General features: G+C 49.1%; 1 protein-coding gene across 4 annotated transcripts in view; it reads left to right on the forward strand.

The window, feature by feature from the left end:
- Positions 1 to 19,168, forward strand: part of Vti1a (vesicle transport through interaction with t-SNAREs 1A) — a 368,205-nt gene extending 349,037 nt beyond the window's left edge. For 2 of the 4 annotated variants that reach the window (XM_013515814.1, XM_005387765.2), the window contains one exon: positions 15,745 to 19,168. In XM_013515814.1, the coding sequence (XP_013371268.1) occupies positions 15,745 to 15,838 (94 nt within the window). In that variant the 3' untranslated portion in view covers positions 15,839 to 19,168. The remainder of the gene's footprint in view (positions 1 to 15,744) is intronic. The other 2 variants (XM_013515818.1, XM_005387768.2) reach the window with 1 other exon arrangement.
- The last annotated feature ends 7,864 nt before the right edge of the window (positions 19,169 to 27,032 follow it).

Raw genomic sequence — 27,032 nt, forward strand, 5'->3', positions numbered from 1 at the left:
ATTTTGAAGGATCATTATTATATATGTAACAAAATACACTGATTCAAGAAGATGTAGAACTATACAAAGATAGAACAAAATACCCACATTATTAACACTTGTCTGCATTTTCTTCCCATCTCCTCCTTTCTGTGCAAGGCTTGTTATTTGGTTTCGGGTACGCTGAGTCGTGTTTCAGCCCCATGGGGTGAGGGTCTCGGTTCCGGCGTGTGTTTGAGAATGTGCCACAAGCCTCCATACTCTGCACTTACTTTCTAGCCCTCTCCAGCACCGGGAAGACAGTGTGGGGCCCCAGGGGTGAGCATAGGGCTGTGAGGGTGTGAGAGGATCTGAAAACCTGAGTTGGAGGTTATGCATGCTGCTCGGTGGCAGATGGCTTGCCTAGCATGCATGTGTGAGACCCTGAGTCCAGTCCCTAGCACTGCAAAAAATAAAAAATGAAAGGGACCTGAGATATCTTAAGTGCACTGATGAGCTCCCAACCCACTGGGTCCTGTGGCCTGTGACAAATTGGAGTAAAATTCTGCCTACCCCTTCACAAAGCCAGCTTCTCTGCCAGGCCCCCAGTCAGCCTGGTCACCCAGGAATGGGCAACTCCTTGGGAGAATTATTACACTCGAGTACCTTCAGCTGCTGGGAAGCAATGCTCTTCCTGGACCCTTAAAAGATGTTCTGTTCAGGCTGAAAGGCAAAATTCCTATAGCCAAGCATCTCTTGTCAGCTAATTTGATAGTTCTCTATCAAGTAAACCATTAGTGAATACATTGATCCTTTTCCCCTTCTTCTTTTTTTTTGCAGTTCTGCCTTGGCTATACCCAAGATTTCTCTAAATCAGTTAGGCAAAATTGATTTTTATTAGTTCCACTGGCCTTGTGGAAAATTATCTCATGAACTGGTTTTTATAGGAAGACTCAAAGCACAGCACAGGGCAAAAAATAAGCCTATAGCAGTCAAAACTGTTGTCTGAAATGTCTTCAGACTGGAAGGCTGAATTTATTGCACAAAACAAGTACTAGCGAGGCGGAGGTGTGCGATCCTGCTCATTATCACTGGAAAGGAGAACCAAAAAGCCGAGTAAAAAATTAAATTTTAATAATGCCAGTGATATTTTCTAAATCTTTCCTGACAGAAAGATTCTCATTATTTTTATCTGTCTCCGAATAGGTTCCTTTAGTGCCATCTCAGAAATGGCCTCAGCTATGATTGTTTTCCAGGCTTGAAAGCTTCTGAAAAACTATATATATATAGATAGAGAGAGAGAGAGAGACAGAGACAGAGAGAAAGAGAGAAATATACTTTAGATTTTTCAAAGGAAGGCCATGCCCGTGCTAACATTTCGGCTAGCATATTTGCAGCCCACATTTGCTGGGAATGCCTTCGGCTTTCACAGAAGGGGTCCATGTTGTTAAGACTGTCCCTGTAAATTCTCCAAACAAAGGAGACCCACATCCCACATCCGCTACAGTTGACTACAGGAGGAATTCAGGGCCATGCCACCCCGAGTCCCAAGTTTGAGTTTGTTCTGGAAATCTCCCCATGAAAAGAGCTTTAAGAAAAGCATGGGAATAGTCTATTGTTTTGGTAAATGTGAAAACTCACATTCCAAGTATTTCATGGTACACAGCACTGTTTGGGACAGGAGGGAAAGTTAAGCCTGAACCATTCAAGTAGCCAGTCCGTGATGATGGGCATTCTCTTTTGTTTTGTTAGCTCTGTAATGCCTGTGTATGAGCCTGTCTGGGACCCAAACGGATCTGTAGCAGTTGACCTAAATATATGCCTCACAGTAAAATTGTATATATCCAAAATGAGGTCGGGAGCGGGGTGGGCACCCACACCGTGGAGTAGCCTGTGCGTGTGTGAGAAGTGGATGGCAAGATTATCTCTGAGCATTCCTGCAGCTAAGTGAAGAAGGAGATGGTTCAGCTGCATGAGTCAGGATCCGAGAAATAAAAACACAGCTCTCTCCTACCCCAACAAGCAAGAACATGCTCCCCTAAGACCTGGTCACAGGTTCACGCTGTGCAGGGTAATAAACAGCATGCTTAAGAGCACCCTTGCGGAAGACACAACAGGTTCCGCAGCACAACCTCTTCATGTGCTCGAGCGGGCGAGGTTGGCCCCGGGCATGAGACAGCGCATGCGCAAACCGCAGCACCGTGATGACCTCCTGGGCGAGTTGGACCACAGCTCCACAGTCCTCAGCCAACACGGTTGCCTGCAACTGCACTGTTTTTTGTTTTCTTTCAGTACTGGGGACTGAACCCAGGGCCTTTGCACTGAGCTACATCTCCTGCCCTTCTATGACTTTTTATTTTGAGACAAGCACTTGCTAAGTTGCCCAGGCTAGACTCAAACTTGCAATCCTCCTGCCTCAGCCTCCCAGAGTGCTGAGTTTACAGGCCTGTGCCACCATTCCTGGCTCAGCTGGGCTTCTGGCAAGTCTGCAGCAGGAAGGGGTTTGAGGTTGTTCCCTCCCTCTATCAACCTCGCAGAATGGAACCACCTCACACGGGTAATTAGGGGCCATCTTATTAGTCTAGTAGCCATTAGGGGATCAGATTTCACCATGCACTGTAAAAATTAAGGCCAAGGACCATGGGGGCATTGTCCCCAAAGAATGACAGGGTGGCTCCTTCTTTGTAAGACACTGGCTGCCTTCTGACTTAGCCCCTATCAAGATCCCTCCTAATTTCCTTTGATATTCCTATTCAAGCCCACCAACTTGATCCTGGGCATCCCTTCTCAAGGATGCCTGGGTCTCAGGCTTATTACTACTTGAGATGGGAAAACTGAGGCACATTTCCTTATTTTCGCCAAGCTTCCTCAGTGCTGCAGACCTCGCGCCGTTCCCCTCCCCCACAGAGACCCTTTGGTTTCCTGTTACAGGCCTCTGGCTTATAACACGGTGCATATAAAATGTACACCCTCCCGCTTGGAAATCTCCAGACGGGCTGCTCTGACTGCAGACTGCAAAGGTGAGGGAGCTGCAGTGTGCGGTTCTGCCCTGACCTCTGCTTGTGCTTCTTGTGACGTGAGCTTCGATGAAGGCGTGCAAGGCTGGCTTGTGACTCCATTGGCCTCTCCCCCGCCTTTGACCCTGTGGTTAGGAATCAGTTAAGGGCTAAGTTGGATGCTCTCGGTGTAGACCCTGGTTATTAAAGCCCACACGGAGGCCGAAGCTCAGAGTTCCGAGAGCCAGAGGGTCAGGAGGGCTGGGCTTCTAATCTCCGTGGTATAAGGCAGGGATACACACACCCCCTCCTCCCTTCCTGTTAATCTGTTCCCCAGTAAGTAGTCCGAGGTCGCAGACAAGGCCTGCAAGCTGAGTCTGCTCTGCACATGTGCTCAGCTGGGCCACCCAGAATTTTGGAAAACTTTGACTTAGTTGCCAATATTTTAAACACGTAAGATTTCACAAAGAGAAAACAATTCCTGGCTTCTCTTGGCAAGTCAGAAGATCTTGGGCTCAGAGCCCATTCCAAATCCCAGCAGCACGCAGGAACAGCGCCCCAGTTTAGACAAAGGGCAGGCACCCCAGTGTCCCCAGTGGGCTCTTTTTGCAGCCAGGGGCTGGATCCGCCCCAGCCTCCAGGATGTCCTCCGATGGACAGAAGGCCGACGGGTGACACTGCAGCACCTGCACGAACCCTGCAGCTGCTGCGTCTGGTCACCAGGCTGGCGCAGTTTCTTCTCACCCAAGAATGAGTCAGCCCTCCTGCATGTGGGCTGTGAGCCTTCCTAGGAGGTGTTCCTCATCTGAAGCTCACCTTCTCCGAGCTGGGGGGTGCTGCTTTAGGGTGTGTGAAGCCAGTGTAAGACTTTGAAGGCGAGATCACCAGTGAGCAGCAGGAACTGTTGGGGGAGCTTAGTGAGTAACATTAGTAGTGGACTAATAATAGTTATTACAGTTATTCATTGAGCACTTACAATTGCCGGGCACTGATCTAAGCACTTGGTGTTGAATTGACTCATGTATTTATTTAATGTAATTCATTAACAGAGTAAGGCAATTATTTGCCTCATTTACTAATAAGAAAACCCAGACATGGGCTCTTTGGAACGCTCGGATTCTTTGTATTGGTACCTTTTTTTTTTTAATAGAGGACTAATGGAACAGTGCCTACTTTTTTATTTTTTTAAGTAAGAAAGGGTAATTTCCAATGACAGGGTACACTTCCAATGTCCGAGTAGGGGCACAGTGAAAACACTGCCATATACTATCGCTAACACTCCATAAAATGAAGACCATCTTCACGCTGAAGCAGTCAGCAGGACGTAATGTCAGAGACACAATGAAATCACTTATCCGTGCAGACACAGCTGGTGTGTGGCACATCGTGGACTTGAATTGGAGCAGTCCAGCTCCCAAAATGAGTGGCAGACCACCTCCACGTGATAGGCCATGCCGCCTCGGAGGCCGAAGAGGGTGAGGGACATCAGCCAGGGAGAAATGTGGGGGACTCCTAGGCCAGGAGGGTGAAAGGTTGCTTCACAATAAAGTGTCAGGACCGGGTGGTGGTAGAGCACCCCCTCAGGCAGCTCCGCCCTGGACAGCCAGTAGCAGCTGGGGCGGGACAGTGAGAAGCACCTAAGGGGGTGGTGGGGAGGGGCTGGTCCTGCCCCCCCCACCAGTGACAGTCTGCCCTGGGCTGACAGCTTTGCCAGGGCCACCCGCTGAGTGGGCCTCGCCTTCTCCCTGGGTGGGCCCGAGCCATCAGATCTGGGTCCTAATAAAGAAGAATCATTGTGAAGATTAAATGACATCATGTATGTGATCAACATCCCAAACCAGGAAAAGACACTTCTTGTTAAGACCGTCTGGAAGGTCTGTTGCTTCCCACAACCCCTACTGAGAAGGCTGGGGAGAGGGAGTCCTTCTTACCATCTTCTAGATAGGGGAACTCGGTGACAGAGACTTGCCGTCCTGTGCCAAGATCACACGGGGAAGTCTGCCAGTTCTCTCACCTGGTTTGCTTTTCTGCCTGGCATTCTATTCAGACAGATAGGAAGTGTGATCTAAAAGTAGGATGAATGCTGATTTTAAAAAGTACTACACTGAAAGATATATTGCCCTTAATCCTGCGTAGAATATTCACTCCCACTTCAAATACACTTATCCCATCATTTTTGCCCCTTGCTGAAGCAGTTCTGCAAGTCCGCTTTGGTGAGTCTCTTTAGCTGTGCTGCTCCGGCTGCTTCCATGTCCTGAAGTGATTCAAAACTATGGTCATTGTGAGTTCAGCCAGGAACTAGAAAGCCACACAATTCTGGATACAGTGAATGAAGTGGATGAGGACACACTGTGGTGTTTTTATGAGCCTGCCTTTCTAGTAGACGCCACTCGGCAGCAGCGTTCACTGCATTGTATTTTATCACATCTCATAAAAACACTCAGGAAGGAGGTCTTCCAGAACTGCTTCAGAAAGTGGCAAGAACGATAGGGTGTGTTCAGAGGGAGGGGAAGTGTTTTGAGGACAATTAATGGCAGTGTGTCTTTTACTACAATAAATTTTTTAAACGTAAGCATTTATTATATAGTTTGATCACACCACATACATTAAATCTTCAGCAGACTTGATATGTTTCTATAGCATATCTACTCCCCTCTATAAGTGATACAGAAATAGTAAAGCGTTTTGTGGTATGAAGTCATTGCCCGCCCCTCCCTGAGCAGGCACAAGTGAGCAGCTCTCTTCGGATGACTGCCTGTCTTTGTCCCCAGCTCCAGGTGATCATGCATTTGTCTGGAAGAGATCAGTTAGGTCTCATAAAAGGTTAGAATGAAAACTGATGAAACATAATATGGAATAAAAATTAATATGACCTTCATAATTAACTGAGTATTTGCGTTAGGCTAAGTAAAGAGTTGCTTGGCTTTTTTTAAAATCAGCATACCATACTGTAAATGGAGGATCCCTGATTCAAAAACCAAATTCCAAAGTCCTCCAACACAAAAAGTTTTAGATTTCAAAACATTTCAGATTTTGTGGATTATGGATGCTCAACTGGTAAAAATCTACACATATATCCCAAAATCTGGTACATGTGAGGACCCAAGCATTTCGTGTAAGGAATACTCAACCTGTACCAACAGAAATAAACTTACATGCTCCATCACTGGGTCTGTGGAAAAGAATATAAACATGCAGACATCAAACATTCATCCTTCAAAACACCAAGGGGGACGAGGCGGAGAACCCAAGACAGCCGGTTACATTAATGCTGACCTGCGCACCCTGCCGAGGGGTTTAAGGCTGGGGAGGGGGTGGGGCCTCAGGCAGCCCCTCGGTGGAAAGGGCCACAGCAGTAGGCCCCGTGGCAGAGAGCTGTGGCGAAGGGTTAGTCAGGCACTGTGGGAGGAGGCAGCACGGAAGAGTAGAGCTGGGTGGGATTTTCTAGCTCTGTGGCTCGCAGACTTCCAGACACCTCGCACTCGGACTGTATTTGTTAGGGGACTGCTCACTTTGTGTCTTGCCAAGCAAAAGACAGTAATTTCTAAGGAGAACATTCCTCATATGCAAGTGAGGACACAGGAGGAAAAGTGAAAACCTACCATCGACTGCTGTCATCACCTTAGTTTTAAAAATGTACAGTTTAGCAGTAAGACACTTAAGGGTATAATCTCAGAAAAAAGGGAATTCTTGAAGTTGAGAAATCTTGGTTTCATGAGCAGAGCACTGCCTCTGTTCCTCTGTTTTCCTCACTTCAGCCACAGGCCGGGTTTTGGGAACCACTGCTCCCTGTCAGCCTGCGTCTCCACTGCACGTTACGCTGAAGCAGCCTTAGGCTGGGCTCGGTAAGAGCTGGGGGACACTGATCGGAGAGTTCTGGGTTGCCACCGCATGTAGACACCCCAAGAGGCATCAGCCACTGACGTGAGAGTGCGTCCATGATGAAACAAGAAGGCCTGTCCACGTCCCAAACACCTAACCTCCAGCACATCCCTTCACCACTCAGGGCCTCAGTGTCCTCAACTCTCACATAAAGAACCTAGACTTGGGTCTGCAGACCTTTTCCAGGGCTGGCAATCTGCAAGCCCATGAGGGACTAGGTATGCTGTGCATTTCAAGAGCATCATTATTTAATTCACTTCAAGTTCTTTCCAAATTCTTTGATGGAAGCGGGCTGCCTTGATCCTATCTGCAAGCAGGGGCCAGCAAAGCTGCTCTCCAGGCCCCCTGCCGGCGTCGAGCCCGTGTTTAAGAATGGCAGTGGCCACGGTGCCCAGGCTGAAATGTGATGTACACATTTGGCAACGTGGAGTGCAATGTAGCTACATATCACTGATCAAAACCCATCGGACTTATCAGTAGGTCTGACAGGTACTCGTTGGCTGCCTTCCCAGGCTGGGGAGGTATCCCCGTGCCAGCCAATGGGACGTCCTCCCTTCTCTTTTGATGTGTACGCTACCACCTTGGAGAGAAGGCTCAGCCCTGCTGGGGAGACTGTCAACGTGAGGCTCAGATAGATAGCACCCTGTGGGAATGAGGAACAGGCGGGCCCGGGAAGGCAGCAGCCTCCTGGACTCCTGCCTCCACCTTCCCCACCAGCCTCTGGACGTTTCCCAGGCAGCTTTCCGGCCTCTGACAACCGGGGCCTCTCACCTTCCCTGAAGTGACATCTCCTTTCCCAGAATTATTTGCTGGCTGCATGCGCGAAAAGGGCTTTACGTTTGAAAGTGCTTTAAAATCGTAGTGAGCTAATCCTCTTCTCCCTGAGGTGGTTGGCACGTTGGCTGATATTGTCTAAGAAGACACTGAAACCCAAGTGGTGGAGTGACTTGCCCCAGGTCACCCCAGGCAAACCTGAGGTCGTAGGTGTACAACACATTGTCCCAGCCCCGGCATTGCTCTAATTGTGGCCTTTGTTGTCAGGCTTCTCTCACTGATCGCTCATTGTCAGCTCCCAAGCTCCCATAGGCCAGGGGCTCTGAGATTTCTTTCTTCTTCAGAGAGGGACTTGGCCAGACCTCTTCATGGTGCTTATGCAGAGTCCACCCTGCACCAGGGGAGAGTTGGCCCTGGGGTACCTGGAACTTTCAGGCTGAGCTGGGAACCCCAGGTAGCAGGCTGCATCCGGCCTGTTGCCTGTGTCAGCATGGCCCACAAGCTAGGAGTGCTTTTATATTTCTAAATGGTTGAAAACTCAAAAGAAGAAATTTTTGATGTGTGAAAACTGTGTGAAATTCAAATTCTACTGTCTGTACAAAGTTTAATTGAAACACAGCCATGCTCATCATGTGCATATTGTTAAGGCTACACTCTATGGTCTACAAAGCCCAAAATATTTACTATTGGGGACTGAATTATGCCCCTTCCTCCATTTGTGTTGAAATCCTAACCTTTAGTATCACAGAATGTGACTTCACTTAAAAGTAGGGACCTTTCTGACGTCATTTATTGCTTGTGCTGCTGAGCTATATTCCCGGCCCTTCTGATGTCATTTGTTAAGCTCAGGGGCACCCCTAATCCAGCATAAGTGGCGTCCCAGTAGAAAGAGGAAATCTGAACATGGGTGCTCACATGGAGAGAACACCATTGTCCATGTGACAAGGAAAGAACGAATGCAAGAGATGCATCCACAGCCAAGGAAGCCCAGAGATTTGCTGATGAACCACCAGAAGTGAGGAGAGGGCACAGAACAAACTGCCTCACACCACTTAGAAGGAGCAACCCTGCCAACACCCTGCCCTCTTACAGGACAGTGAGATGATGCCTTTCTACTGTTTAAGAGGCCCAGTGTGTGGAACTTTCTTGTGGCAGCTCCAGCAAACTAACATATTTACCATCCAGCCCTTTACAGAGAAATATTGCTGGCCCCTGTTAATCCAAGTAGAAATCTGGAAATAGAGTAAAACTATGCTCCTCGTCATTTAATACCTAACCCAGGTACGCCAGGGCTTGGGGCTGGCTCCTGGATCCTGGGTTTCTTGCTGGAGAGCTTGTTCATGTCTCCCCCTATCAAAATTTAACCTTCCAAGCTGGGCATGACAGCTCACGCCTGTAATTTCAGCACTCAGGAGGCTGAGGGAGGAGGATTGCAAGTTCAAGTCCAGCCTGAAGACTGCCAGATCACTGACTGTCAGAACTGATAGCAGCAAATGGGGACTGCTAATGGCTAAATGAGGGCTTGGAAGTTTGGCCCAGAGCTAGCGTATGGCTTTCTTTCTATTTGAAATGGTTTATCCAGCGCAGGAGTCCTGTGAGAAGAGTTTTGTGGAACATGCCTCTCAGTTCCCTCATCTCTTGTGGCTTTGTGAAGCTGCCCACTCTCCTCATGAATGGAAATTTTTATTCTACATGAAAGAACCAATAGTTCTGGAAACTGTGAGCTCCTCCACCATATGCAAAGCTTCCAGGGAACTAGGCTGGGATAGTCCTGTCTTTTGGAGGAAAACTTTGTGTAGGTCCACTGTAAAGATGCAGTCCGCATCACCACACATTAGACACACGGAAAACAGTCAACCTGAAGCCCAAGACAGGAACACCAGGTCCCTGCGCTGGTATGAATCTGAGGATTCAGTATGCATTTCCTAGTGCTGCCAGGACAAAATACCACAAGCTAGTGGATTCAAACAACATAACAGTGCTAGAGTCTAGAAGTCTGAAGTCAAGAAGCTGGCACAGCCATGCTCTCTCCAAAGAGAACTGCCCTTCCCCTTCTAGTTGCTGGTGTCTGCAGGCTTTCCTTGGCTTGTGGCAGCATTACGCCAATCTGTTTCATCTTCACACAGCTTTCTTACCTGCAACTGTGTCCTCTTGTTATAAAGATACCAGTCACTTGGTGTAGGCCCGGACTATATCTAAAATGCTTTCTTCTCAAAATTCTCAATGAAGTCTATTGCCAGACAGTGGATTATATACCCCAGCTTCCAAATGAAGACATCTAAGGTTCTGGGTGAACTGACTGTGAGAGGACACTGGTCAACCCAGTCCAGTCAGTGTGGCTGAAAGGGAGAGCATTTCCAACCAGAATTGCTAAAATCAAAAGGGAATTGTTCAGCTACTATAAGCTGGAAGTTGAAATGTGACTCTTCAGTTATCGGGCACACAGTAAGACCCAGAGGTTTGAAGACTGCCCTTGTTCTTCATCCCTTGGCTCTGGTCTCTCCGGCAGGAGGCACACTGCCCTCTTGTATGGTGGTAGGCAGGATGTTTGGACTTCCATTGTTCCTAGAAAAAAAAGAGGACTACTTTTTTCTCTTGATTTTCTAGGAAAAATCCCCAGGAGACTGTGGCCTGGGTGGCAGGCCAGTTTCTGAATGAATGGTTGTGCCAGAGATAGCTGTAATTGGCAGGGCCTGCTTGGATCATTCGTCCACCTGTAGAATCAGAATCGCCTCAGCCCCACCTGATTTCTCAGGGCGGCTCAGGGCATGCAGGACATGGCAGACCCCGGATGGGTATTTCCAGATAGCAGGAAACTACCCAGCTTTAGCTTAAAGGCAACAGTGTACCCAGCTCTGAAGATACTGCTCAAAATGAAGTTAGCATTTGAGGGTGATGGCAACTAACCATTTCCCACCACTCCTGTTTTTATGTCTTTTGAGTGAGTATGAACATTGAATTGGATATAGAAAAGGAGAAACTTTCCCATTGGTCCTTGTCCTCAAAATGCCCAGAAAGAAGTGGGTGTCAGTTTCTTTGCCCAAACTACAACCTTCGCTGTCCCACTTGCTGATTGTTATAGTTCTGTCAGACTCCAGAGGTGGAAGAGCATTATTCGAGGCTGGTCAGCCAGGCAGGAAGGAGGTTCAAGACGTGGTCTTTTCAGCGAATGCATGCAGGCTGTGAAAGATTGGGGGCATCGCTGGCATCCTCAATGAAAGGGTGGTGAGTGGCTAAACCCTAAAATTGTGCTTCTCTATCTACAAGTAGCCCTGCCGCCAGCAGAGCACTAACCTTCAGATGATTACATGTGATTAGCATCTCTCAGTCCTACATTCAGCAAGCTTTTCTTTTTTTCTTTTGAGATGACATCTTGCTGTATTGCCTGGGCTGGCCTCATACTTCTTGGTTCAAGTGATCTACCTGATTCAGCCTCCCAAATAGCTGAGACTACAAATGTGCACTGCCATGCCAGGAACAGTCTTTTTTTTTAAAGAATATCTATGCCAGACTCTGCACTGGGCACCAGGGATACCAAACACAAAGTGGATTCAGACTGTGGGAGCCCATTTTGGATGGGAGAAAACTTCACAGAAACAGAAAAGCATAAAATTAAGTGGTTAATTTAGTACCAAGACAGATGCACAGAGAAATAGGAGAGTAAAAGAAGGGCATAGCTGATCAGGGAAGTTCTTGGAAAAGATCAAAGACATGATTTAGAGTCGATGACTCAACCTAAAAATGATTTTTTGGCCACAAATTACAGAAGACTCAAACAGTCTTGAAAAATGAAGTTCATTTATTTTCTCATACAAGTCAAAGTTCAAAGGAAGGGTGGCTTACCATAGAGGCTCACCATGTTTTCAGGGCTGGGCTTCCATCCTGTGTCCTCTATGAGTCAGCTTCTTTCCTAGGCTGACTTTCCTCTTGGAAACAGAATGGCTGCAGCAGATCCAGACCTAACATCCACACACCAAACTGTCCAGATGGCCCAGCATTCCTAGCGCAGATCCTGACGTTCACTTTGCCACTCTGGTTTAAGTCACAAGCCTACCTCTGGTTCAGTCGCCGTGGCCAGGGGCATAGAGTGCACCGGCCATCTTGGGAGCCAGGGATGGTCTCAGATGTTTGGAACAGAGAGATGAATTCAGCCAACACAGTATCCGCTCTGTAAAGGAAAGGGAGCGCCTAGCCAGGCTTGCTGAAACCCCACATTGATATTATCGCTCATCAGCACACAGTGGCACTGGTCTTCGCTGAAAGAAGCACCTGATTCTTCAGTGAGAAGTGAATAGAACAGAATTCCAGCTTGTGAAAACCAAGAAGCAAAAATCAGTCATTCTTCCAGGAAAAAAATATCACCCCTCACCCCCCCTTGGCTTTTGATAATGTATTTCACCTCGAGGTCACTTGGCCTGCCCAGGAGCCTCCTGTTGTGCGAGGAGGGGAGCAGTAGCACCCACTCGAGATGGCTTCTGGTATGCTGCAGTAACAACCCCCAAATCTCAGCAGCTTGGTACAAGTCTGCTGTGAGTCCCCAGGACAGTGGGCCATCATATGATGGCTGGGGATCCAGGCAGGAGACTCCCCCACCCTGTGCCTGCACTCTGTAGAGTGTACCTCCATCCCCCTTAGTCAGAAGCGAGAGAGGAGCTTGCGAGAGGGTCGAGCGCTACAAGACTGGTGCCACCACCTGGGTGTGACTGTTGGCCAAGCAAGTCCTTCGGTCATGTCTAGCTGACATCAAAGGATTCTCCCGTGGAGTCTTGGCCAGAAGCAGAGGAGAACTAGATATCAAGGACCACAGGGAACAGCTGCTCCCATGCCCCTCAAGCAGGAGCAGAGAAGTGCGTCAGGTGGCGGCCGCCTCCTCCGCTTGCACCAGCCTTCGATGGTTCCAGCTGCCACATGCAGGAGCCTGCTTCCAGAAGGGGAGGAGACTGGCAATGGAAAGATTAACCGCTCCCTGGGTTGCACACGGGCATCAGTATTTTCAACAGTACTTTCTGAGTTCAGCCTCAAAGTAAATGGTTAATTCATCTTATATCAACAGCACAGTGATTCATAATGTAAACTTGGAGAATTTTTGATGTTTCAGGCCCACATTCCTTTTAATTTGGCTCTGCATTCTTTTAAAGCCACAGTGTGCTCACTTAATAGAATGCAGCATGCAAATGCACAAGTTTTTGCCTGGAGGCAATTTAGCCTGGCTGTTTCAATGGATGTCTTCTTTCAAGTGTATACTCTTTCTTAAATTATTTACTGGGTAAACACACTTTGCATTTTCAACAGGGAGATTAAGACTGCTTGCCACAGACCTAGTTGAACATCAAGGCCCCCTTTGCCCAAAGTTAAGAGGGAGTTACGTTGGGCTTCCCCCAAAGTTCTCTCTCTGGCCCATTTTTGCTGATTCTCTCCAAATTCTGTGTTCCTTTCCGCTTTGCCCAGTTGCTCGAGGCCAGCAGCAACTGGCTGTGATGGGTCTCTGGGCTTCTTCACAGATGGGGCCTGCTACTGCCAGCCTTTGTTTGCCCCCTCCAAGCTGGCTCCATCCTGTCCATTCTAGGGCCCTGATGGCTCACTTGTCTGCTCCATAGAGAGGCTATATTTGCCCAACTTCCCTGAGGTCCAAAGCTGGGTGATGGCCTGACCAGTCAAGCTTACTTACAACCCTTTCTGTGCCAAGTCTTTTTGTGTCCTTTGTTCCCCTCCTTCCAAATACCTGGCAGCCTTTCATGGAGAACCAGACCCCTTTCCAGCTGTCCCCATCCACCGGCACACACCTTCGCCCCTCAAAGACTGCTCCTTCTCCTCGTCCGGGCAGAAGCCCCGGCAGTCCCCTGAGAGCCCACGGAGGTGTACAGCTCTGTCACCGGGGGCTGGCTTCAACTTTTAACTTCAGCCTTTGCTAGTCAGACCCCCTGATAGTTTTCTGCCAATTGAATTTGCACAGATCTCCTCCATTCTGCTTTGAACAGAATCATTGCCATTACTAGAGGCTGTGTTCTTTCATCACCATTCTTTGGGCAGTCTTCTTTTGAGTCCCGGAGTGCCAGCCACCATATAGCGGTGTTGATGCTGGCGAGGTGAATTCTACACAGTCCCCACAGGTCGACCCACGGACTCAGCAGGGGGCGGTGACGGGAAACGAGGAGGCTCTGTGGGTGCACTAGGAGGGTGAGCCCTATGAGGAAGGCCAGAGAAGAGCTGAGAACTCAGGGCTTCTTGTGCATTCATTTTTTTCCTAACCCGGCCTCACATTAAACAAGTAACACCCCCAGTTTAATACTTTACAAGGTAGCGTCATGGGTGCCTTGGGGCCCTCAACCCACAAATAAAATGGCTGTCAACCAAACTACACCGGAGCCACACGACCATGTATTACTTAAGGCAGAATTTTCAAGAGTTCTCGTGCTTTTAATGTGTTTCACTGCTGAGTTTCAATTTTGCTGATTTCCTTTGCACGTTGGGTGCGGGTGACTGTGGTAAATAAAGATTCTGACAGTGACTTGGGCAAATGGGGTGTGTAGGGACTGTCCCTTCCTGAGGAAGGTAGAGGAAATCAATTTACGTTTCAAATGGAACCACCAAGTGCACCCATCAGTGTTCCTAATTAGCCTCCCTGGAATAAACCATGAGGTCCTGTTTATATTTACTTATTGGGGGGACAGAGAATCTTCCTGTCTCCTGAGTAAGTATGTCCTGTTAAGTCGGAATTAGCTGTCATCACTGAAGAATTAATGTCAGGCGCAGACTTTCTAGCGGGGAAGGGGAGAAATAAACGAGACAGATCTCAGACGAGCCCGCGTGATAAATGAGGACCAAGCGCACCATTCATCTCCTGCAAGGAAAGTGGACACAGGCACTAAAGCAGTTTTGCGGAAGACGTGTCAGCAAATGTGATCATTTTGTAACCTGTCAGGAGGAAAGGGAGCTGGTCCCGTTAGGGGCCACAGGGGAGCGGGTTGCTCTGATGTGACAGTTCTCATCCATCCGGTTAAGTGTGGAGGGAGGGCCGGGTGAGGAGGACTCAGCCCAAACTACAGCCTGATGTCTTCCTCCTTCTAATAAACAAACATCCAGATGCTTTCAAAGGCTGTAACTGTGCTGCCATGGTGCCTTTACACACCCAGAGGAGTCCCTGTTTGAGTGGCTCGGTCCCCCCGGCCACTCCCTGTTGGAGACGCTGTCCCATGTCTGCTTTGCTGTGAGCCTTTAAGCCGGGTGGGCAGCCAGCTAGACAGCCAGCCACTCCGGGCTTCTATTTCTGTGTGGCTCTGTGAGAGCCAGCGTAGGCGAAGCTGCTAGACCTAGGTTCCCTTTGAAAGTCTCAACAAAGCGTTCTGATGTGCGACCTCTTTTCTCCGAATGAGGTAACAAATTATGAAACAACTTCACCGGAAGCTCTCGGCAGGCATCCGCTCACGCCTCTCCTCTGCTTCTCCTCTGAGGTCAGCAGCATCAGGCCCGGACCCGGGGAGTGAGAATAGATGTGAGGTGAGGGCCCCCCACAAGCTATGACAGGCACCTTGAAGACTTCCCATCATTTCTCATTTCCATCTCTTTCTGCTGTGGAGCAAATGTAATGTTTCCTCCCGGCGTGATGGAGCATGAGCCGCAGTGACAGGCAATGGTTTCACAGCCTAAGCCGCAAGTTTGACACTTGCTTCTTAATCCTGTCCTTTTCTCACGAAGTCTCTCTTTTACTTTTCCCCAGGAATTTTTGTACAGGTAAGTACCTTACTGACATATGTCTCCTTGGAGTCTTTTCCTTTCACAGGAAACACTGCAAAAAAAAAAAAAAAAAGAAATGAGGCTTGTCTCACATTTTAAATTAAAAAGAGAAGCTCACATGGGGCTCTTGATCACTTAAAGAGACTACATGGTACGTGGAGCCTGGAAACCCATTTGATTCGCTCTAACTCTGCAGTAAGCGTCTCTCTGAGTGCATATGACGAGCGCTATGAAGCTGTCCGTAGGCCCAAAGCTGTGTGATCACACACACACTCAGGGCACACTCAGGGCACACTCAGGGCACACTCAGGGCGTTAGTGCCACGAGCCAGCCTGGCCTTGGGCGAGCTTTGTCGGAACATCGTCCATTTATCTGTGTGCATCTTTTTCTTCTCTGCCAGAATCATCCAGAACCGCATCCTGCTCGTCATCCTGGGGATCATCGTGGTCATCACCATCCTGACGGCGATCACTCTTTTCATCAGGAGACACTGATGTATCTGCTCTCCCCTGATAAACATCAACCTCAGCGTGTTCTGAGTAATTAAGACAAAATGGTCACATGAATCATTCTGTTTCGCTGACAGGCCCTGGGTGACCTTTTCTCCCCCTCACCACCATTCAAGTGCTCAAGTGCAAAGAGTGTAAAAATTTTTCTATTCCTGTGTGCATGGTTTTCTTTTCTAGGTTTGTCTTCAGCCAGATTTGTTTTTTATAGGCAAACATGAATGTTTATTTGTCTTTTGGTAATTTCATCTATTGTCCAAAATAGCCGCAGTGAGATCTTTCTTGCCCTGTGGACATGTCAAGGGGTCATGGTTTCAGAGAGGACATGATGAGTCAGTCACGGGAGTTTCTCTTTGTCATGAACTTCTTGTCACTAAAGTCTTTCTGTGGTGCCCAAGGATAAAAAAATGCAAGGAAAATCAGGGGGCAGAGCCAGTGACCAGCTCCAGCAAGCCAGCCCAGTCCGTTCCCAGGCATAAGGCACATAGTCAACCTGGCCAAATGCTTTTATTGCAAAGAAGGGTATTTAATGTCATTTGTACAGGAAGTTGACTTAGCACTTTCCCTGTTTTTCTATTGCATAATTTTTTAAACTGGAGAATATTTTTGCTGAATCTGCCCAGCATCCACTTTTCACAACTTTGGTTCCTGGCTACAAGAAATATTTCCTTGCCTTCCCCAAATCCCATACTCCCCTGCACTTGTTGGCAAAACGAGCCCTGGCACAGTATTTAATTTTGACCTCATCTTTCCTGACCTGTGTAAGCGTCTCTGTATCCTTTCGGTTTTAATATTTGCACCGCCAAAAGCAGCCCTCATACATGCAAAAGGTCTGACAAGGTTCGCTCCACGTCCATTCCAGTATGTAAAGAGAACATGAATATTTCAGTAAGAGCAAGAACATGACTCCATCTGTTCAAAATTTCCAAGGTGATTATAAATATGGGAGAGTCCTATAGGATGATCTACTGGAAATAAACTTCATGGAAAATGTTCGCTAACCTCCTTTCAAAGGAGAAGGTTTGAAGGGTGTTTTAAAAGGGCGACTTGGGTTTTTTACTAACAAATGTTAGCAAAGCCTTCCTGAATTCACTATGTATTCAAACCTCTAATGTGCTTTATGAATTTTCTTTCTTTCTGTCTGAGGTAACCAAGAGTTGCGTTCAAAATGAATTCATTCGTGATTGGGCTTAAAAGTTGCCCAAGCTGAGGTCATTTTCCCCCTAGTTATAAAGCTAAATGTGCTTTTCTTCAGACATCATAGCCACTTACAGGGTCTGTACTGTCTCTTGAATATAATTGGAAGCTCTGAATTCTTGAAAAGCAAACCTGTTCTCTTCATAAAAAATGCTAAGCACCTGTGCTCATGGAGCAAGATCGCCTGAATGCAACACTTGTTTTGTTTTTTTTTTTCCAACTCAGAGAAGAACCGTTATGGCGTAGAGAGGAAATATAGAATGCAAAATCCACCAGAGAAATCATACTTATCGGAACAGGCCAGGGCCTGCATGTATTCAGATAAATCATTTAGTATTGTGTAAATAAAGCTACAGCCTTTATGTCAGAGGGATGGTGCGGGATTTTGGTCGAGGGAAGTGGGACAGCAAAGAAGCAGAAAGCTGTGTTAATTTTCCTGTCAGCTCAAAGGACCCATCTCAGCAAAAACCTTATTCTGATGACAGAATTATAGATGTGCTGAATGGAAGAAATCATGTAAAAGCAAAGAAACAAACAATCCCCTTCTCTGGAACACTGACAGTCATGAGGTACACCAGCCCCTCCGGCAGCTTCTTGGAAACTTGGTCTTAGTTAAGTGCATAAGTGGACGCCGAGCTGCGCCTCCCGTCTCCTTCCCATCTCCTGCTCAGCTCACCCTTCGCAAGGCCACCTCACCCACAGAGTTGGTCTCACCATCTGTCCTGTACTTGATGGCTCCTAGGGACTTCAGTCAAACCCTGTGTTCACGCAGAAACAGGTGGACCGAGAAGGGAGGAGGCCTTCACCACCTCCCTCACTGTGCCTTCTGGCCAGTTCCATGACTGGATCAGCCCTTGCCCGGGGCCTCCCCATTCCGCCTTGGGAGTGGGAAGAAAACCCTTAGCTTAAGGCTCCATCAGACCCCCTTGATGGTGACCCCCTAGACCACCGTGGCACACTTGGTGAGGAGGCTGGTTGGGACGTCCCTTGAGCACCCCTGTCCCTGCTGCACACTGCAGGTGGGACTCCCAGGAGCGATGAGGCCACGACTCTCCCTCCTTCCCTGCTGCAGTGGGGAAGGAAGAAAACCCAGAAGATTGAAGCTGGTTCGATATCTGGGGAAGGTTCTAGGTGCTTCGTATGTATACCTGGATGGGCGAATGTTCCCGAAGTTGGCAGCCTTTGTTACAAACAGTGTTGGACGCGGAGGGTGGGGAAAGATGAAGATGAAGACGTAGCGGAGGAAGAAGAGAAGGGAGCCCTCGCCATATAAAATTCATGCAGACTAAACAGTTTCCCTGGCAGAATAAATAAAGCGGATGCTACCCTGCTCCAGAATCAAAAGCAATTTAATTAAAGTCTCTTAAGTTGTAAAGAGTTTTAAATGTTCCATGTTGAAGACGAATGCCTACAAATGCAGTGGGCTTGACGTCAGCCGCCAGGCCTGGGCTGGGAGGCCATTTGCTATTCTGTTTCAGGCAGGCTGGATTGTCTTATTTTGGAACCAGCTTGGTGGGGGGTTTGCTTTGCTACTGCTTCTGAGCCCTGAGCTTCAAAGGCTGAAATTAATGGTGAACAAAATTGTGCGGCTCTGGCCGTCCCATGCGGGGCAAGCCCATTGAGGGTTATCATTAAGTAAAGAAATAAAGAGGGGAAAAAAGCCTGCCTGCTCCAAAAACCTCATCAGATAATGACCTCAGTGATTGGGTTTTCATTACCAAATACCATCCAGAGATTATCAACCCATGGAAGAAGGGAGGGGGGAAGAAAGAAAGAAAGGAAAAGCCACTGTCTTTCTCTCCCTCTCTTTCTCTCTCTCTCTTTTTTTTTTTTTTTTTTGCACATCTTTTCTTTAAAACTGTCAGATCATTTCAGTATTTCAAATCCGAGGAAAACAGCCTGCCTGCTGCTGTATTTGAAGTTGTAATGGTGTCAAAAAGTCACGACTGACTGACAGCCGTCAGTCCCAGAGGGGCTCATTAAATCATAAAAACTTGACAAGGAAATAATTGCGCATCGCCAGCAACTTGGCGCCTGTTTAGACGTTTTTATTTTCTTTCATTATTAGTCCCCACCATTACGTTCATTAACAAATTGCATTAAACAACTGTTAAGGGCTAATGATTTGTTTATCGCTTTTTTTATTATTATTATTTAAACATTAGCTGTGTCATGTGGTACCTCAGCAGCCTCTTGCCATCATCTGACTGAATATTTTTCCACTCTGAGCTCTGGGTACTGTTGGAATATGAAATAGATTATTCATTACTCTCCTCTCTGCCGCTGATTTGGTTTCATGTAGCGTCTTCCACAGAGAAAGATGAAAACTTGTCAAAAATAGGTTATATCTTATTCGAAGGGGCAACAATAGCAGCAGGTACAGGCACACTTTAATATTTAATTAAGGTTGATGTTAACCCCTTTAAATGACTTTAGCTGTAAGTTATATTTAAATGCAGAAGAGAAAAATAATTGTTCTTAATTTGCAACCTGTTCAGTGGGCATTCTTCATGGAGTTAGCTGGAAATTTAGAGCAGAATTTTTAAATAATGAAATTTCCTATCATAAATATTTATAGCGGTTTGTGTACATAGTGGAGAATTAACTATAAGCAATGATTTCCTCATCTCTTTGGTTTGAACTGCTGGCCCGGTGGGGCCCTCTGTGCTTCGGAGTGAGGCGCTTTCCTGAAAGCGAAAGTGTTTGGAGGAGAAGTCCAAAGCCAAGGACTGTTGGTTGGTTGTGGCCAGCCCTGGTTTGAAAGACCGCTGTTGAGTCCCCGGTCCGTGGCCACTTGCCTTCCCCTTTAGCTGAGTGTGTGGTTGGAAGACTGTGGTCTGCAGTGAGAGAGAGCAGGAATGGCCGTCTTAAAGGAAGACTTGTGTGTCCAGATGGCTGCTTCAGGGAGGGCATGATGGGTGTCGTGGTGCCTTCAGTTGGTTACACGGAGCTCATCACAAAGACTGCTTCCCTCATAGGCAACAGGAGCAGCATTTGGCTAGGACTGGCCTTGCGCGCTTTTCCTTTCTGTGGGCTGCCATCTGCAAATTGATTGGCTTTTCCATCGGCGATGAGCTTGAGCGGCCAGAGGGACAAGGCTGCCTCCTGGTCATCTTAGATCAAAAGTCAGTGGGCTTCTCATGCCGTAAGGGCTGGCTATTTGTTCCATAGGTTTACGTAGCCATGGCAGCCACTCTGTCTTAGTGAGACCTGCTTCACTGGCGCTTCAGGACTGAGTGTTCTGGTTGGAAACAGAGAGAACCCTTTCTTGTCCTGTCTCTGGTCCCACCCTCCCATCCCAAGAGACCAGACCCTTCAGATGTGAGGAGAAGAGACGACCCATGTTCCTTGCTCAATGCAGTGTCTCTCAGCACCACACACGTAAGGTCAGATGGTCCTGCAGGCACTGCGGGCCCGCCTAGCAGGCAAGAGCCAGGTGAGGTCTGCAGCTGTCATTGATCACTATGGATATAGAAATGGTAGACACGCCAAAACCCAGAGAGCCTTGGGGCTTCATTTTGACCCAGTTCAAATTAGCCACATGATAAACCACCACTTTGGGGATGACTTCCGTACCTCAGCAGGAGACTGCTCAGAGCCATTTTTCCAGAACAAAGGAAGGCTCCATGGTGTGAACCATCGCAGGACACTCCCACTGACCCTGGCTAAGAATCCTGAGACTAGAAAACCACCCTCAAACTTGACCTCACACCATGCTGTAACTCACTAACTTTAAACCTGACCCTAAGAAAGATTCTTACTTTTGTGACTTTACTCACCTATGGCCCATCAGACTCCGACTAGTAGCATGTGCCAAAGGCTGACCAAATAACATGGTCATGCGGCTCTTACACCAGCTGCCGGCCTTTTTGAATGTGATGAGTGACTGTGTGGACAGCTCAGAAAAGATCTTGAAGCCACAGGCAGTGCACCCAAAAACAGTGATAAAGGGCCCCAGGAGCAGCCGGGCCCAGGCAGGATGTATGCGTGACTGGAGCCAGGGCAGTCTGGGATAGGTGACGGACCCACAGTTGGCAGCACCTCCTGTTGTGGACATGGGAAGACAGACGTGCTGAGAGGCTACCTGACTCTTGGGATTCCAGAGCAGTAGCAAGGGAAGCGTTCTAGAGCCAACTTACTAGGGACAAAACTAAGATGGCAGGAGAAGAGGGGTGGGAACGTATGGGAGGGGAGGACCAGAGGGGGTATACTTGAAGGCCAGCGGATTCCCCATAGCAGAGGGCAGTGGGCAGTTAAGAGCTCATTGAAGAGTAGGAAGGCTGGGGATGGGGCAGTCTTGTAGCACCCTGAGCCCATCACACCCCTGCTTCAGGAGGACCCAGACAAGGGGAAGAGCATGGACCCTATCCAAGCCACGCACTACCCATCTCTACCCTCCCGTGCTTTCTGCCTGCCGTGGGGAGAGCACTTCCTCTTCCCGAATTGCCTCCTTACTCTGCTACATAAATAACGAAAGCATCTCAGTCAGGGGGAAATGGCAGGAAGTAGCACTCTGGGCTGTGATTCTATGAACTTGGGCACCCCTCCTTCCCTTCTTCCAAACAAGCCCCTTTGGCGTGAATAATAGCTCGGAAGCGCTGAAGCTGTATTGATTGGCTGCCCTCGCAACTCTGCAGAGAGCTGCTTGGGCTTTTCCTAGAGGCAGGACACAGGATGGAGGCAGCACCTCCCCTTCCCTGGCCAGCCCCAGGTGTGCTCAGGAGGAGACAGCACGGGTGGGGTGGGGAGCCCAGGCCCCTTCCAGCTCAGTGGGGCTTTGTCGCCACAGCATTTCTTGTTAGCAGCTTATTTGGCCATGAAAAGTACCCAGTTGGAGAGGAGTGGTTCTTCTGGGTTTTTTCTCCCCCACCTCCACCCTCTGCCCTGGGAATTGGACCTAGGGCCTTCACACTGAGCAGCACCCCCAGTCCTTTTTATTTCTTATTTCAAGGCAGTGTCTCACTAAGTTGCTAAGTTGTCCAGTCTGGGTTTCAACTTGTGATCCTCCTGCCTCAGCTTCCTAGGGTGCTGGGATCACAAACACGCACCGCCCTGCCCCACGGAGGAATGATTTTCATGATGAGACCCTATAGAGTTGACAGTGCACACATCTTCTGGTTTAAGGGTCTCTCCAAAAGATTCTGTGAGGGACCCAGGCCATAGAAGCCCCTCAACTCAGCCCTCAGGGCCGTGCTAGGTCCCACCTCTCAGCCTAGCCACCGTGGTATGCCACACTGCGCTTTGCTGCGGATTTGCTGTCGTAGGCCGCCAGGAAGAGGGAGCAAGAGTGGAGCTAGAATCCGTTGCCTTCACGGGCGATGGAGTTGCTGCTAAAGTCATGGAGGGCTTCAGCAGAGACGCCCTGAGACCATGCTCGCTTGTCCCTCGTCCTGGTGGGTGTCTCCTCTGGACACAGTGGCCTTGGCCCTTTGAGGGATATGCAACTGTGGGGTTAGCCAGGCCCATGCAGTGACATCCTGAAATCCTGCCTCAAGATTCACCCCTTTGAGCACTGAGAAATACAGGTTCATTATTCTCTGGGCAGCTCCAGTCACCCAGCTGTGGGTTCCTCCGGGACCGAGTCTGGGTCTGGGGAAAAGAGACCACCAGACTAACAAGTAGGAGAAGGAAGGGCCTTGCTCCCTGAGACCAGCTTCCTGGAGATTTCCTTGTCTCAGCTGCCTGGCGATAATGGAGTGTCAGTAGGACACAGCCTTGCCCCCAGACCCTGTTCCTCCAGGACCACGTTGTGGCCAGGGCTGCAGTCGGGTGAGCACAGGAGCTGAAAATGGGCTCCATGCAGGAGCGGCGGCGGGAGAGGTCTCCTGCAGGTCCCGCAGCGGTGCCTCGCTGAGAAGCACGGTGCATAAGCAGGAAGGCAGGGCTGGAGCTGGCACAGGCAGCCCTGGGCTCCGCACGTTGTCTCAGCCATGAGCTGTTGCAGCAGCCTCTTGTCCCCACTTAGAGCGAGCAAATGCACAGTGTGGCCCCTAACGGGCTTGTTCTGTCCTGAGCAGATCCTCCCTGCACGTCCCACCCAGGTCCTTAGCACAGGGGGACAGCGTGGCAGTCAGAACCTCCGTCTGCTCACTTTACATCCCCTCCCTTTCACCCAGGCCAGTCCTTCTGAGCTCTAGGCTGCTTTTCTAAAGAAAGGGAAGCATCAGAATAAGAACCTGAAGGCTTCAGTGAGTGAGCTCATGATTGCCCCCAACAAGCCTTCTGAATAATCAAACTTTTCTGTGTTTAAAGGTGGAAAAGCGTAATCAGATGTATTCATCCATTCAGTGAATATTTACTGATCATCTACTATGTTCCAGGCCCAGAAGACACACAGTGAGGAAATAGATAAGGAGTCAGAGAGCCTGAGCACACTGCGGTGGAGGTCAGAGAGCTTTCTCATGTCACACACATCACAGTCAGGATCTCAGCAGTGAAAAGCCCTGCTTCTGCTGCCTCCATCTCTGCCAGTTTCCCGCAAAGCCTCCTCCAGACTCAGGGCTGCGTGGTCCTTCCTCCTGGAAGTCACCATCGCTGCATTTGCAAAGAGCCCGGCAAAAGCACAGGTCCCCATCGCGCTGGCCCTGCATCCAAGACTGGCCTAGGAGAGGCGGGACGGGAATAGTCTGTTTAGACCAGGGCTGACATGGAGGGAATGTTTCTTGGTCTCCTTCTTCATCTCCTCCTCCTCCTCCTCCTCCTTCTTCTCCTTCTCCTCTTCCTCCTCCTACTTCTCCTTCTCCTCCTTCTGTGATAAAGGTTTGACTTGGCAGGCAACAGGAGCCCAAAATATCATAAAAGGGAAAAAAGTTGCCGAGTGGCTAAGCGGTGCACCACGGGAGCGTCGCTGGGCTCAGCAATGAACAGCAAGCAGGGAAGAAATGGAGCAAGAGATGTTTTCAAAGGATTCTCTCTCCTTCTTCTCTCCGTCCCCATGCGGAAAGGGAAATAGAAGCAGAATCCAGATCTGGGTGTGGGGCTGAATGGCCCCCACCCGCACCATCCTTCCAGACAGTGGAAAAACTTTGATGTCTGGGTGTGTGGCTTCAGGCGCGCACGGAGGGGCGTCGCAGCGACTGTGTGCCGGCCTCCAGCGACTCCTGGGTAAGGGAGATGCAGCCCACGGAGCTGGGTGTGGCTGGGCTCGGAGTGAGGAAATGCGCACCAGCATCCCTTGAGCTCAGTGCTGGCCACCTTCGCAACGGGTTGTGTGCAGTGGAGCTCAGATTCATGAGGCCTTTGAGCTGTGAGAGCTGGAGGGGCCCTGGGGGCCAACCTGCTCGTATTCAGTTGGGAAGTGAGGCTCCAAAAGGGAATAGGACTTGTTAAAGATCTTCCAGGCGACGAGCCCAGGTGTAGGCTCAGGCCGTCAGCCTCGCATGTGGCCTCTTCTCTCTTCACAGGAGGCATCTCTTCTGACAGCAGCACAGACTGGAGGGTTTGTCACTGTGGCCCTCCTCACCCTCTCCCTCCTTCCAGAAGCTGGGTCAGGCCTTTCCCCTGCCTCAGGCTCAGAAGAGCCACAGGACCAGCAGCCTGGGTATCTTAAGTTCCCGGTGTGTCCAAGGAACCTTGCTCCATGCCTGCTGACAGCTCCTTTCCCCCACGCTCCCCAGCAGCTGGCAGGGGAAGCCTTGGGTCTCTCCTTAGCTGCACTCCTCGGGCCCCCCTGCAGGAAGTACTTCTGTTTTCACCTCCCTGCCGTGTTCTCCATCCACCATCATCACTAGCCACTCTCCTCCAAAACTTTCATGAGAAACAGATAATGGTCAGAAGCCCCACTGTGATGCTGAGCCCGTGGGCCGTGCCGGAAGCTCCTTGGCTGCTGATGTGAAGGGAATGCTCTTTAGAACTGGGGCTCCTGGCTGCTGGTGGTTGTGGCTGAGGAATGTTCATACTCAGAAACAGCTTGGCGAGACCAGTGCCAGGATGAGGAAACTGCCTCCACAACCTGGGCACGGGCACAGAGAGGGTAGAGGGCTCATGGGGCATGTACACGTGGAATCCTGAGGTAGGTGGGACACAGTGCAGCCGTCCCCGCCCTGGCCAACGGTGTTATGACATTCAGTCGGGTGGCCCGAACTACCCCTACCCAAGCACCTAATGTGTCCACCGAGCCTTCAGGTATTACTGTCTACTGTGGACTGGGGAGGAGCTTGTTAAAGGGAGGGATGTCCAGCTCCACCTGCTGCCCTGGCCACAGGGTACAGCATATTGGCCGGTAGTTGGCAGATAAGAGACCCAGCCGCTGGGCTGCAGTGCTTGGGCATGCCCAAGTCATGCCAGTGCCTGTGGGGTCTGCTCTCCCCTGGAGACTCCTCCTGTCTAAGGGAGCACCCTATCTGCCAGCTCCTTCCTTGAAGCGACCCTGTCTTCCCTAGGCTGGCATGTCTCTTCTAGCCAGCCCGAGGCATCCTCCTGAGAGGAGCCATGAAACCCAGTTTGCAGCTGTGGCGATTCCATGTGGGTGTGCAGTATTCCAGTGTTCCCATTCCACACTGGCATTGCGCCGTGTGAAGATGACTGATAAGAGCCACGGTAGCAATTTTAATATTTTAACTTAGGGCTGGGCATTTAGCTCAGCGGCACAGCGCCTGCCTGACAAGCACAAAGTCGTGAGTTCGATTCCCGGTACTGGAAAACAAACAAACAAACAAAAAAGTTTTAACTTAGAATGACATTAGCAAATTAAAGTCACTGTGACAAGTCAAAAGAGCCTGGGGAAGAAAGAAGTTTGTTGTGTTGCTTTTCACAAGGGGAACCATATTTTCATTTTGCAGTGGGCCCCAAAATTTATGTAGCCAGCCCTGCCTGGACGTGTCACTTTCCCTCTTGGGCATCACGTCCTTATCAGTATTACCTTTGTGCTTGGCCCCTGCCCCACCTACTTCTAGGCATATTAGGAACAAGCACTTGGTTAAGACCCATCAAAGAGAGTTAGAGACCAGTGTGTGGTACTAGTTGTCCACCTTGGAGACAGCAGCGCCTCTTCCTTAATACAAAATCTCAGTGGGTAGATGGGCACACACACACACACACACACACACACACACACACACACACACGCCCACACATCCACATAGGTCTAACCGCAGTTATCAATGCAGTCTCTGTCCCAGGTATACCTTCTGATGTTATGTCCTAGAACTGAAGCCCCAGTCTAAAAGCTCCCAGGGATATTGAATAGAGGCTGGAGATGTATAATTTGGAATCCAACCAAGTTGTGAAATGGAAAGACTTAGCTGGCTGAAGAGGTGAGGCCTTACAGTGTGCAAAGACCCGGCTTTGATTTCTGCCTCTATTCACTTGATTTTTAGGATGCTGGAGCTTAATCCAGTTGCCCACACCAGGAAGGGCCAGAGCCAGCCAGAGGTGGGTTGAGAGATGCCATCCTCTTGGGAATGGTACAAGTCCTACTTCCACTTCCACTTCCAGGAGAAGGTATCCTTGTTTTGGAATTGTTTCCTAAGTTACCGTCATGAGGGTTTCCAATGAAGCTTTCAATCTGCTTTGTCTGAAACGTGAGGGTGCAATTCCCCAGTGGTTAATGGGTCCAAAGTAGCATCCTGCCATTCTGCAAAAAGTCCCACGCCTTTACAGAGTTTAGCAAGTGAGTGAGTCAGTTTAGATCAGGTTGCCAAGATTCGGGTCCAAATATGGAAGTGCGTGCACAGAAATGTCATTCTAGGATCAGGAAAAATTAGAAGGTCTCTGTTCGGTTTCTTCTGCTGTTCCCTAACGGTTCATGGTCTCTTCCTCAGACTAAAGTTTTGGGGTATTTATCTCATTTCCCAGGTTGCATTTTGAGTGATATCTTCTGGCTGCAGCTCAACTTCCTAGAGGTAATTCATTAGGCCTCAGAGCTGCTGCAGAGTGGGATTAGAACCCGTGTAGTACATAGTCGTGTTAAACTGAGACCCACTAATTAATCGCTCTTCTCTGTGTAACTGAGCGATAGCGCTCCTTCCCCAAGGAATTGCAATTT

The sequence above is a fragment of the Chinchilla lanigera genome, unplaced genomic scaffold (genome assembly GCF_000276665.1).
Source record: "Chinchilla lanigera isolate Chin_1 unplaced genomic scaffold, ChiLan1.0 scaffold00030, whole genome shotgun sequence".
In the NCBI taxonomy this organism is placed as follows: Eukaryota; Metazoa; Chordata; class Mammalia; order Rodentia; family Chinchillidae; genus Chinchilla; species Chinchilla lanigera.